Source organism: Tetrao urogallus (genome assembly GCF_951394365.1).
Source record: "Tetrao urogallus genome assembly, chromosome: 7".
Taxonomy (NCBI): domain Eukaryota; kingdom Metazoa; phylum Chordata; class Aves; order Galliformes; family Phasianidae; genus Tetrao; species Tetrao urogallus.
In genome coordinates this window covers 3,246,868-3,259,067 of record NC_136820.1, presented here as the reverse complement: position 1 = coordinate 3,259,067, position 12,200 = coordinate 3,246,868, and the positions used below count along the sequence as shown (strand labels likewise).

The 12,200-nt window shown below is 39.5% G+C and overlaps 1 protein-coding gene across 2 annotated transcripts in view; it reads right to left on the bottom strand.

Moving 5' to 3' along the window:
• VPS41 (VPS41 subunit of HOPS complex) overlaps positions 1 to 12,200 on the bottom strand; it is a gene marked incomplete at both ends in the record, with an annotated part of 103,762 nt that overhangs the window by 49,588 nt on the left and 41,974 nt on the right. For both annotated transcript variants that reach the window (XM_079538201.1, XM_079538202.1), the window contains 2 exons: positions 8,777 to 8,842; positions 10,017 to 10,079. In XM_079538201.1, the coding sequence (XP_079394327.1) occupies positions 8,777 to 8,842; positions 10,017 to 10,079 (129 nt within the window). The remainder of the gene's footprint in view (positions 1 to 8,776; positions 8,843 to 10,016; positions 10,080 to 12,200) is intronic.

Genomic DNA, 12,200 nt, shown 5'->3' with positions numbered 1-12,200 from the left:
CCCTTGTAGTCAAAATGATCAAAGACCTCCAAGCCTACAGCCTTGTGCTTCGCCCCCATGTGGGACCACATACAGCTCTCAACAGGACTCGAGAAGAGATGCTGCACCATCCCAGACATGCAAACCACGCTGCAGAATCAGCACTGCTGAAGGTGTGACTGGGTATACCAGGCTCTGCAAATAAAGAAGGAATTCATCGTGTCTAGAAGCATGGAGTATTTTTTTTCTAATACTGTGTAGAGCAAAGAAAAACACTCCTACATTCCCACAGTCTGCCTGGCAGTTTAACTACTTCCCAGTTTCTGTGTGATTTCAGGAAGTTATTCATTAAGATCGTAACACGGAAGCACTTAAGGCAATGCAAAGCTCAGTGCTTGCAGGGACAAATAAGGGAGGTACCAATGTGGACCACTTTTGCCTCAGTACAAACACAGGCAAAACCTGAACCCTGTCTGACAAAGTGCAGGAGGACCATTAAGAAGTGTAAAATTGCAATCTCATGGATCTAATAAGTTACTACTGCTGGTATTTAAGATCCAGATGTACATGCTTGCTGTGCAAGGCTTCTCTGTGCCACCCCTATTTGCATAAATAAGCCAAATGATAGGACAATATTTGCTTAAAATACCGTATTCTTAATTATTTTTTTTTAAAGGTAATTACGCAGACTGCTTCTCTCTCCTAAAGCCACAAGATGGCACCACAATACAAATATTTTCTCCGAAAGTTTAACGCAGTCACTATGCAGGATGTTCCTCAAACTTTCAAAGGAAGCGCATCGCTGACATCAAGCTTCTCACCTGAGCACCAAGAGGGCTCTCACTTAGAGCCCTCCTGAAATGACCCAGTGCCTGTCCCACAGCCACATGAAGTACTCTGCCTCAGAGAGTCTCCATCCATCAAAAGGCCAGGCAACAAAACTCTCACGGAACACGTTTACTTTATAGCAACTACAGTAAAAGCATTGAAACCAGGATAACATCTACGCTCATAAGGCTGTGACATGCAGAGGAGTGTGCCTGAGCCATCTGGTAGGTAGACATGAACCAGGAGCACTACTCAATTGAAATGAATGAGCTGCTATTAGAAGCTGAGGATGTTACTTACATTTTTAGGTGTCCTGCTGATTCCTTTTCTAGTTCACGAGCTCCCAATGAAAAAGAATAGCCACCCAGGTGCTGCTTTCAATACAGTCCATAAAAGGACTTACTGGACATGGCTGCAAAAACTGATGTGGACGATGTGAGGTAAAAATGGCTGATACTGGTTACCTGAAGTTTGTTATGATAATGACTGATCTGTGATTTCACTTAACCTGCTGCAAACAGAATCCAGCTGTTTCATGGAATGATGTTTTCTAGTTATTTTGCTACTTTTCATGGCTTGTGAACACCATGCTTTTTCATGCCTCTCTACCCAAGTAAAAGCTGTAAGAAAATAATTCACCTGTTGTAAGTTGTAAGGAGAAAAGAAAAATGAAATCCTACTTCAGCCTGTGCTTAACTCTACACCTACTTAATGAAATGCCCAAAAGAAGGGCTGTAGAAGACTTCAGCTTGATACTTACTTGTAAAAAACAGAAAGTGAAACTGAATCACTGCAGCACCCCAAACTCCCCATTTCACATCAGGAAGTGCAATTGATCCAACACTGAAGCTAGCAGACACTAAACAGAATGGCTTCCAAACAAAAATATTTTCATCTCAAAATGTGCTTTACTACTGTATCTGCAATGGAATTACATCCACTTTACTGATACTTAATGTGTTTTGTTTATTATTTCTCACAACAATTACATCCAAATACTGATTTACTGAACACACAACTTTTGTGATTTTTAACTACTATCCACTGAATACTGCTCTTTCAAAATAAGCAGCCTAATTTATTTCTTGGTCCTCCTTTCCATCTTTGTAATGAAATATTCATTACACCAGAAAGCCATTTAAGGCTTCAGTAGCAGCTAGACACATAAGAATTCCCCACCATTCCTGAAGGGGTTCCTCCAACTACCTCCTTTCCTTCTTTCGTAGGGGAAAAATATTTTAGGGCTTTATTTCTCATAAATCCCGTATTTTGGCAGTCAGCGTTCACAGTACTTATATTTCAAGAGCAGACACAAAATCACTTTCTTGCATTCTCTGCAATAGAGTTTATACTTTCCCTTTTTTGATTTGCCCCGGTAAATCTTCCTAGCTCTTTGTTACAATACAGTAGTGCTTAGAATGCACTTCCAGCATCTCTCACATGTACTGCAACATGGTAACACAGCTACAACAAAAGAAAACGAACTTTGACTCTAAGGGTGCCCATCCACATTCCTTCAAAGGCAATGAAATTTCCTTATAGCTCACTACTAATTATTTTACAGGCCTTCTTAACTGCTTCTGCTTGTCTACTGGATCGCTGGGAAAAAAGACCCGTTGAAATGTGTCAGGTGAGGAGTGTGCAGGACACTTTTTGCTTTTGAGTTAAAATAATTCTCTTGGATTAGTGAATACATCTCTCCATATCTTTCACTACGAGGAGATTAAACTCCTCTGAGAGCATAACATTCTATTTGCGGAGTGCATCCACTAAAGAGAACAGTGCTTGAATTTAATGGAGCTTATCATGCAATTAGCATTAACACTAATTGCATGTAATCCCAGCCTTTAAACTGTGTATAGGAATTCTCTGAATACAGAGACCAATGACCGCAGCTTCAGTGGTACCAATACACAGACATAACTCAATTTAATTTCACCTCTCTTCTCCACACAATTACTTTGTTTCAAAACAGTGTCTTTGCTGTAAAGATCTGGAGGACTTTCACTGACGCCAAAGGCTGAGATTTCAATTTGTAACTGAAGAGCCACCCTTCCTTTCCCTATGCCAGCACTGTTGGATTAGTTTTCACATTCAGTGAAGTAATACTAGGAGAAATATTTTCTTTATCTTGTTCTCTGTTTGCCCAGGTGTGAAGATGTACCTACCCATGGCTATTCTCTGTATTTTGGCACCCGTCCTATCAACTCATTTCTCAGCCAGGCCAGATCACAAAAACCTAAGATGCTACTGCCATATTTACAACAGATCACAATAGATTTTTATTGTTCTAAGCATAAAAACAACATTTACAGGCACAGCCCAGATTAACAGATACCTGAGGGTAACACAGACCAGCATGTCACATGAAGACGTACTGTTTAATCATGCATCCCTAGGAAAATGCATAGCAACAATAAAATACTATCACTCCTGTGTGGAGCAGCAATGGACCAATGGACCTGAGGGAAAGCAAGCATGGAGGCAGCCAACAGTGCCGGAAGAGAAGCAATGGCAGTGGGAGATGCAGCAGCTACTGCCCTGTAGTCCACGGGCTATAAACTACAAGACGAAAAGCTAGAAATTTTGAAGCTTTTCATGCAAACAAATGCCACAGGAGTTTTGTGAGGCTATACCTTTAATGACTCAGCTGCTAGGTTCCAGCTGCCACCTATTCACAGCTACAGAATTAACACCTTCAAAAGCAAGTTCAGCAGGCTTGCAGACAGAAGCACGAGCTCTCACACATTCCATGTGTTTCGATCCTCTTTGCTTGCCACCTCAGGCAGTGAAACAAGTTTTCTACATGGAATTCAGTAAAACACAAAACACGCATGCAGGCCTACAATCCATTCTCTCTTCACACAAACCAAATTTGTGCATTACAGCACACGATGAACATATTTTTTCCTTCTTTATTATGAAAATCAAACCTCATTTGAACACAACCAATAAAGCTCCTTATTAAGTAAGAGATGTTAACCTCCCTGTTGAAGTCTAGTCCGTTGAATAATACAGGATACATCTGGGCACCATTCATTACTGCACACAAATGTCAGACCTGCACTGTTGTGGCTAGCTTCCTTGCTGCTACAGTTTGCTCCGTGTTTATGGTAAATTATCCAATGCATGGGCAGAAACTGCCATAGTATTTACTCCTTCACTTTAAGCAGACCTTTGACTATTTACTGACTGACATTTTATAGCTTACAAAGCAATCTGCCTTTCTTGTCTGCCGCTCTTCTACCCAACATAATGCCAAACAGCTGACTATCTGCTTTCTAAAAATGGACTGTGCTGCAAACAGCATCCTGACAATTTAATAATTTGTCAAAGTAGTCCAACCAGTTATTATGAAGTACATATCATAGGGTTCAGAGGTAAAGGTCACTTACTTACTCATGAAGCAAAGTGCATCTGCTGACACTAAAAAGCAGACAATTAAACAAAAAATCAGAGACATTCCCTGCCAGGCTTGACTTTTAACATACAAAATCTACCACCCTCAACAGCAGCTGCACAACAATGCTACTTCTCTTACTGTCTGTGCACTGTTGACAACTGCTATCCTTTTTCTGTGTACAATGTTGCTCCATTGGGAATGGAAAGGAATTCAGGTTGTCCTGCTTTGTGTCTCAGACAGGAGATGCAGTGGATCCTGCTCAAGCTTCTAATATTGAAATCATATTTTCAAGTTTTTGAAATGAGGAATTTGCTTCGGGCAACACTAAGCTCCCTCTGCTTTTGTAACAGACAAAGAAGAGTCTGATATTCAACCATGGATATCCATACGCTCAGATGCTAACTCTGAGAGGCTGAATGGGACAAAACCATTTTTAGATTAATCAGCATTTGGAAAGCAGCTCTTATAATTCATCTTCTCTAGCAACAGAAATACAGTCCATATTAAAAATTTGCCTTTAAATATTTCCATCATGTATGTTTTGTATACACATATGATGTAGCTACAGGTAAATATGTAACTGTTTGCACTCACAGGGTAAATACTCACTTTTATCTTGGCTCTCCAGCTTAAATTGTTTTGGATTGGATACTCAAATTAATAGTTATCATGGAAAATGCATCCTTTAAGATACTGAATATCCTCCTCCCATATTGGGTCAGTAGTCGTTCGCTGAGTTGTGCTGGGTCCCCACTACTTACTATGTTATGCTGAAATCCTCACCGTGAAAGCTTAATTAGCACAAATTCAGTAGAGTGACTCAATCATTCCAGGTGATTCATCCTCGTAGGAACTTCACTACAAAAACCTTCTTGTCCGAGTCCTGAACTTAATCAAAACATGAAATAGGGACCCTCTTCAATGCCCCTGCCAAGAAGGAAACCTCCAGTTGCCCTGCTCTCCTAAGTTCTCTTTACATATGAGGCAGTAGCTGATACCTTTACTTTGGAACTGAAATATCCTTCAGTCTTCTCTCTTCGTTGGTTCTGCCTCTTTAACCCTCTGGATATAACGGATCCTCAGACTCTGCAATAACCTTCATTTAGGTGATGTACTGGGAAAGATCGGCGCACTAATGGTTAAATGAAGAACACCTTGTTTTCAGCTCTACCACCCTCATTTAGTTGGCTTTTACCCTGTTATTTGTTAAGATTAGACCCTTTTTTAAAAGGTAGAAGGTTATGGCCTTCAATAGTACAGTATTTGTCTTTTCCTTTGCTTTGAAGCTCTACTGTCTGCTCCAGAAAAGAATGCTCTGTTATTTACAATATACAGTATTATTATTTCAGGGTTACCATCATCTGCCAAGCCATCACAACTGTGATGTAGTTAATTGCAGAGAAAAAGGAAGGGGAGCAAGGAAAGGCTTTTTTGTAGTATGGTGCCCATTGCTTCTTTCTGAGATCATGACAACATTTCTATAATACCTTTTTTTTTTTTTTTAATGCACAGATAATACAGATAACAATCATTCATTGGGGGAAAAAAAGGGGGTGTGTATGAAGAAGCTTTTCCAGCCCCAAAGGAAGCTAATGATAGTATCCCAAGCTTAAAGGAAGTTCTTTACTTTTAGAAACAAGAGCTTTAACAAGCAATTGAAATTAGTTAATTGGTTTGTAATGTAATTTAGAAGAAAAAGACGCTCTTACAAGACTCCAGCACAGGCCTAGCTAAGCAACTGTATATGGTTATATGCAAAGTGGAGTTGAAGTTCCAACAATCTGTGACAATTTAAGCAATTACCCCAGGGAGCACTGCTCTCAAGTCAGCTTTAAGTCAGGCTGCACTTCTAAGACACAGCGAATCTCAACACCACACAGCAGCACACATCAATTCCTACCATCCACCCATCTCTGGAACTGAGCAGCTGCAACACACATCCCCACAGCAAAGTGCTTCTCTCCTGTGCTCTGTTTATTTTGTTAAAAACATTGTAGCTTACCTTGGACATTTGCAAAATGCCCTACAGCATGCCTTTGAACTAAAGGCATATTTTTAACATGCATTACATTGTTACAAAGAACAGGGTATTTCTCAAAAGAGAGAAAATTAAGGATGTAGTGACTTACAGCTCCTCACGCTCCATTCACAGAAGCACTACAATTAAGGATCCCATTGAGGCAGATGCTTGGCTATACAATTAATAAATTTAAGCAGATCTTAAAGTGCTCTTTTGACATGAGACAAAACAATATAGAACTCAGGGGGAGGTGCCATTCATGCTTTCTGTGTGCATGTGTGGTTTGGCTTCTCTGTTTTGTAAACTGTAAACCAAAATTAGCATGAAATTTATGCTACAAAATCAAGAGCATCTTTCTCGTGTCCTGTGATACCAATGTACATAATAAAACTAGTTTGAGTAAGTGATGAAATTCCTTTCTGGCTTCTTTTGTCTGCTCCTAACAATGTCAGAAAACAATGAAAAAAAAAAAAAATGCTCACACACATAATATCACCATTTCCCAAAGTAACAAAAACTAATGACAGACCCCAGAGCATCTGGACAAAGAATTCATGTACTTTACAGCATTTAACTGCATGCAGCTCAGGCAAGGAGCACAGTGTAATAGTCTTAAGCAAACCTTTTCTCTTAAGATTGATATGAGCAAGGATAGCCATGTTTCCACAGCAGCATCACAACCCCAAAGAACTGTCTGCCCAAAGCTCCACCCTCCATGCAGGTGGAGCTGGACAGGCAGAGTGCCTCTTACAATGTCAGTTATGAAATAGTTGAAGTCACAGAATCCTAGAATGGCCTGGGTTGAAAAGGACCACAGTGCTCATCCAGTTCAACCCCCTGCTGTGTGCAGGTTGCCAACCAGCAGCCCAGGCTGCCCAGAGCCACATCCAGCCTGGCCTTGAATGCCTGCAGGGATGGGGCATCCACAGCCTCCTTGGGCAGCCTGTGCCAGTGCCTCACCAGCCTCTGGGGAAAAAAAATAATGGGAAGTGGTTCAGGCCCCTTTCTCTGGGTTCTTGTGGAAGAACTCCCCACTGCCTGCTGACCCTAAGCGGCTTTTCAGCTTTGTACTTGTTTATCCAGGCTTTTTTCTTTTCAGAAAAAAAATATCTTTGATAAATAGGTAGGTGGGATTTAACCTTCTGAATCTTCATAGAGCATTTTGTTGCTGTCATTATATAAGGTAATATGCTCCTTTTGGAGGAAAGGAGAAAAGAGAAATGGCTTCTATCACAAGGATAAAAGGTTTTATTTGTTGGTTTTATGTATCAATAAAATCAAATTACAGGTGTCAAGGGACATCTATTTCAATGCTAAATACCTTATGTTAAGATGTCAATTAAAGTTTTCCTGAGGAGGAAAGTTCCTCAGCAAAAAATGAATGCATTAAAAACAAGTATACCGTTCCCCAGAGGACAGAATATAAAACAACCTGTCAAGTAATCAAAGATAACCAAAGAGAATGTGTTAACTTCCTGATGTTTTTTTCTGTTCGGCATCAGGTGATTGCAAGCTCTTTTACCACCTGACGGAGTCCCGTTCCATTAATTCCCTGCCTCTCTCTTTCTACACCACTTTTATCATGACTAAAAAGCTTCACAAGCTGGTGGCTGACAAAGACATACACTGACTATGCATTATTTTAAGGATACCACTAGCTCTTACCAACCTGCAAAAACTGTCAAACATGCACACTACTTACAAAAGAAAAAAAAACACAGCTATTCATTGAACAATATTGAGCTGCTAATGAAAATTAAGCTGTATGAAGCGTGATGAGCCTGTATTTCTTACATGCTGGTAAGGCTGTGCCAGGGCATTCAGTTTGATGCATCTAAAAGTGAGGATTGTTCATCCTTAATTCATAAGAGAAGGCAAAAGGAAAATTTCATGAATTTAAGAAACTGTTCCAAATCAAACTTCTCATATTTTAACTGAAAATATGCAACATGACAAAGCATACTTGTTGGACCTGGAAATATCTGTATTCTGAAGGTCAAAATTGCAGCCTGGACCAATAAAATACCACGATGGACACATAAAAATAGCAAACTGTCCAGATAGGAGACTTTAATTACATACATACAAATACTCTATCCAGAGATTTCCTGAGCAACTTAAAAAAAAAAACACAAAAAAACAACAAAGCAAACAAAAAAAAAACCCACAAAAATTCTCAAACACCAATGCCAACATATATTGTAAAAAAGAGCAGGATTAAAGTTTAACTTCTGCTCCCAAACCATGTAAAAATGAAAACACTGCCCTAGGAAATGCAAATAGCTGGTTTTTTTTTTCAGGCTAGAAGGACAGAAGTAGTTTTACTTTGACACTGTACTCATTGCAACGTGATTTTAACATAACAAGTGTGTTACTTTTTCCTGAAACGAATGTTAATTAAGAATGTGGTGGAATACAATGTATGAAGAGAAGGAAAAAATAGAGCAATTTTCTTTAGGTGTCATCTATCACAGATACACACTTTCTGAGCACCTTTTAAAAGCTATTTAAAGGTAGCCTAAGTTAATTTCACCGCGACTGCTTACCTTTTTTCCTCCTGTTACAAACTGCTTGAAGTGGGATCTTACAAAATGAGGATGAACAGCAACAATCTGAGTATTAACAGAGAAGAAAACATGTATTACAGCTGAAATAAGAGTTTCAGAGAGCACTGTATCAATTTTTAAAGTAGACAACCCTTTGCAAAATATCAAATATTACAGCTGAGGTTCTGAAGTAGAGATGAAATCTTTCAGACGTCTTAGTTTGCTTCTCTGTCCTACTGCTTTTGCTTAGAAACAAAAAGAAAATCCTCCATATTGTAGGGCACGTGACTTGTCACATTCCTGACACGGAGGGTCACGGGCAGAACAATTACTTTTTTGCACAGCAGGTAGCAGAATGAGGACCACGTGGCATCGGATCACCACAAGCATTCCTGCAAGTGAGACTTCTTTGTGACCTTCCTAGAGGACACAGCTTGGTGTTGTCACATTGCTTAACCAACCTTTCTAGTGCACCTCACAAAGCACCAGCCTCACGCTCGGACTGATCAGCTGGGTCTAGAGTGTTGAATCAGAGAGCCAAAAAAGTGCTTTGTCTTACATGTAAGTGTGGGCAGCAGGACAACAGGAGCCAAGTAAGTTGTATTCAATGTGTGTAAAAACTTAGTATGCTCATTTTTTTCCCCCTCCAAAAGCAGATGCAAACACAGAAGACCCTAAGCAGCAATATGCAATAATTTGCACACGCCGCCATTTCTCCTGCAGTAAAAACATACGTTGATAAAAAAGCTTAAAGCTTCTTATACACCTTCTAGAGGCATTTCTTTAAAGATCCAGCCAGCTCCACTTATTTTTTCAGAAACTGAGTTCTTTCTTTAACAGATTATATCTGCATCACTACTCATTGCTCTGTCCCAGGATAGGTTTAACAGATATGAATTAGTTGCAAAATATTGACCTCTCAGTTAGTAGAACTCTCAGAATTTATACCACAGATCTACAAAGAGAGAAATATGTTGAGACAGGTAACAGCTGAAACAGGACAATTTCTCTTTCGCTTTGCCTTTTGTATTTGAAAAATTCAATAATACTTCTTACAAAACCTAGATCAGCTTTCTTCCTACCTAACCAGATCAAAAGCTTTTATATTGAGATAGATAACTATTTTCTTGTGACTTGAATAACATTACACTGAAGCAGTACTCCTCTCTCATTTAGATTCAGCGTGACCTTACTGTTATTAAAGACAACACAATTACTAAAGATTAAAACAAGCACTTACTTTAATAGGACAGTCAAATGTTTCATGAAATTCTTCCGCTGAATACAATCCAAACACTTGCACCTAATTTAAAAACAAAAAAATATAACAAGGAAATGTATGTAATAACCACCTGACAGTTAAAGGTGAAAGGAAAATGATAATAAGTAGAAGATTAATGTGAATGTTAACAGCTGTATGATCTTCCTGAAGAAAAAAAAAAAAGTCATATTTAATAATGCAGAGTTAATTGAGACTTCATCAGCTACCATTACGGCTTATCGCTAAATATTTTCAGTAGTGCAAAAGTTACTTTAAGTGTTTTTGTTTCCTAAACACAAATGCAGCAAAACAACTTCCTTTTGCTTTAGGCTGATCAAATCTGTTTAACAGATACTGATCTAGGTAAGGTATGAGCAAAATAATAACATTCAGGGGAAGATAAATTAAAAACTCTTCCTTTCTGAGAAGGAACTGGAAGATTTCTTTTCCCCTCCGAGCAATACAGACTTTACATAAGAAAAAAAAATTGCGACAACAAAGCAAAACGAACATGAAAACCACGTCCCATGTTTCCTGGCATCCTCTCCTCCTCCCAAGTGCATTCAGCACTACTTTGTTTCATTCCATGACCACTGGGAATGTCACTCTCTGAAGATTCCTCTCTTCTCATCTACGTTGATGCTTCAGTACATTTAATAGTCAGCAGTGGAGTTGTAACCATAGGCCATAAGACAGCTATCCAAATTAATTTATCTGAAGAAGGCTCAACACTTATAAAAAAGTATGTTTCTGCTGTCAAGAGAATTAACAGGTTTTTTTTACTGTGGTGGTTTCTTCTCTTTATTTACATAATTGGTACAGAGGTACGAAGTATAGGAAGACTTGTTAGATGCTACGAGCCCAGAGTAGGGTTTCCTCTATTCTCTTTTGGTCTCTTGTCTCTTCATGCAATATCCCTTTCTCCTTCCCATGTGAGATGGAGACATCTGAGTTCTTCCAGAGCCCAGGAGTGAACTAGGGCTGAAGACTGATGGCCACGAGTCAGTAATTGGTCTACAAATTAGGATTTCCACAAAGAACAGCAAACGGTTTAATTTTACATTACTATTGTAAGGGGTAGGTCAGAAACCGTTGGAACAAGATCACCTCAGCAGGGAAGGAAAAGAGCACGGCAGGGAGCGGGTCTACGGGAAGCTGTATTTGACAGCACATCTATCTCAGGAGGCTCCCAGAGAGGCTAGTCGCTCATCCTTACCATCTGGGAGAGATAATCCCCTCAGCCATTCTGCTCTACATGCTCAACTACAAGCTGGGCTAACTCAGAGATCTACATAACCTCTTAACTGTACTGCTATCTCTCAACTCCTTGTGTTGGCAGTGGTGGGGGGACAGCTACAAAAAGAAAGCAAAAATACAAATCAGAAACACTAGAGAAAGACCTGCAGAACAAAGCCAGTAAATCCCAGTAATGGGCCACAGAAATAAAGCTTAATGGCTTTATGAAAAGATCAATTCAGCTATCAGAGGACAAAAACCCAGACGGCCAAGAAGACAGAGTGAAAAATTAGAGTTTAGCTAAACAACGAGAGGAACTAAGCTGTCCTCACACTGGCTCCAAGTTTGGCAGTCTCAATAAAGCAAAAATACCTCACAACAACCCCTCATCTCCCTTTCAAGCTTGTCTCTGGAACGCATTTTCTAAGCAGCATTATCAGCTCTGCCCATTACTCACTAGTGAACACACAGACTCTAAAAACACCCCTTGGAAATACTGCCACATCATCGCAGAGCTGTGGTTATGTAAGCCAACCAAAGGGCTACATTTGAGATGGGTCGGACTGTAAGCCTGGAAAACCTTGTGGCTGATGTCTGCAGGACTTTGTTCTCTGGGTTTTTGTTTTGGACACTTGGCACGGTATGTCCAGTGCAACAGACTACACAAAATATGGCACAGAGGAAAGAGAAAATATGAGGGAAGAAAGGAGGAGAAAAACAAAACGTTCAAAACAAGTCTAAAAACTCAATGAAAGCAACATTCTCAAGAACAAGAAGAAAAACAACTCTCAAATTAAAACCAATTAATCAAAATTAACAACCACTGGCAATGGTGCCTTCAGCATTGTCACAATACTGCATCAAATGTGTCAGTAAGCTGTTTCTTTAAGAGTTTGAAAACAAAATGGAGCCAGTTAACTAAAGAGG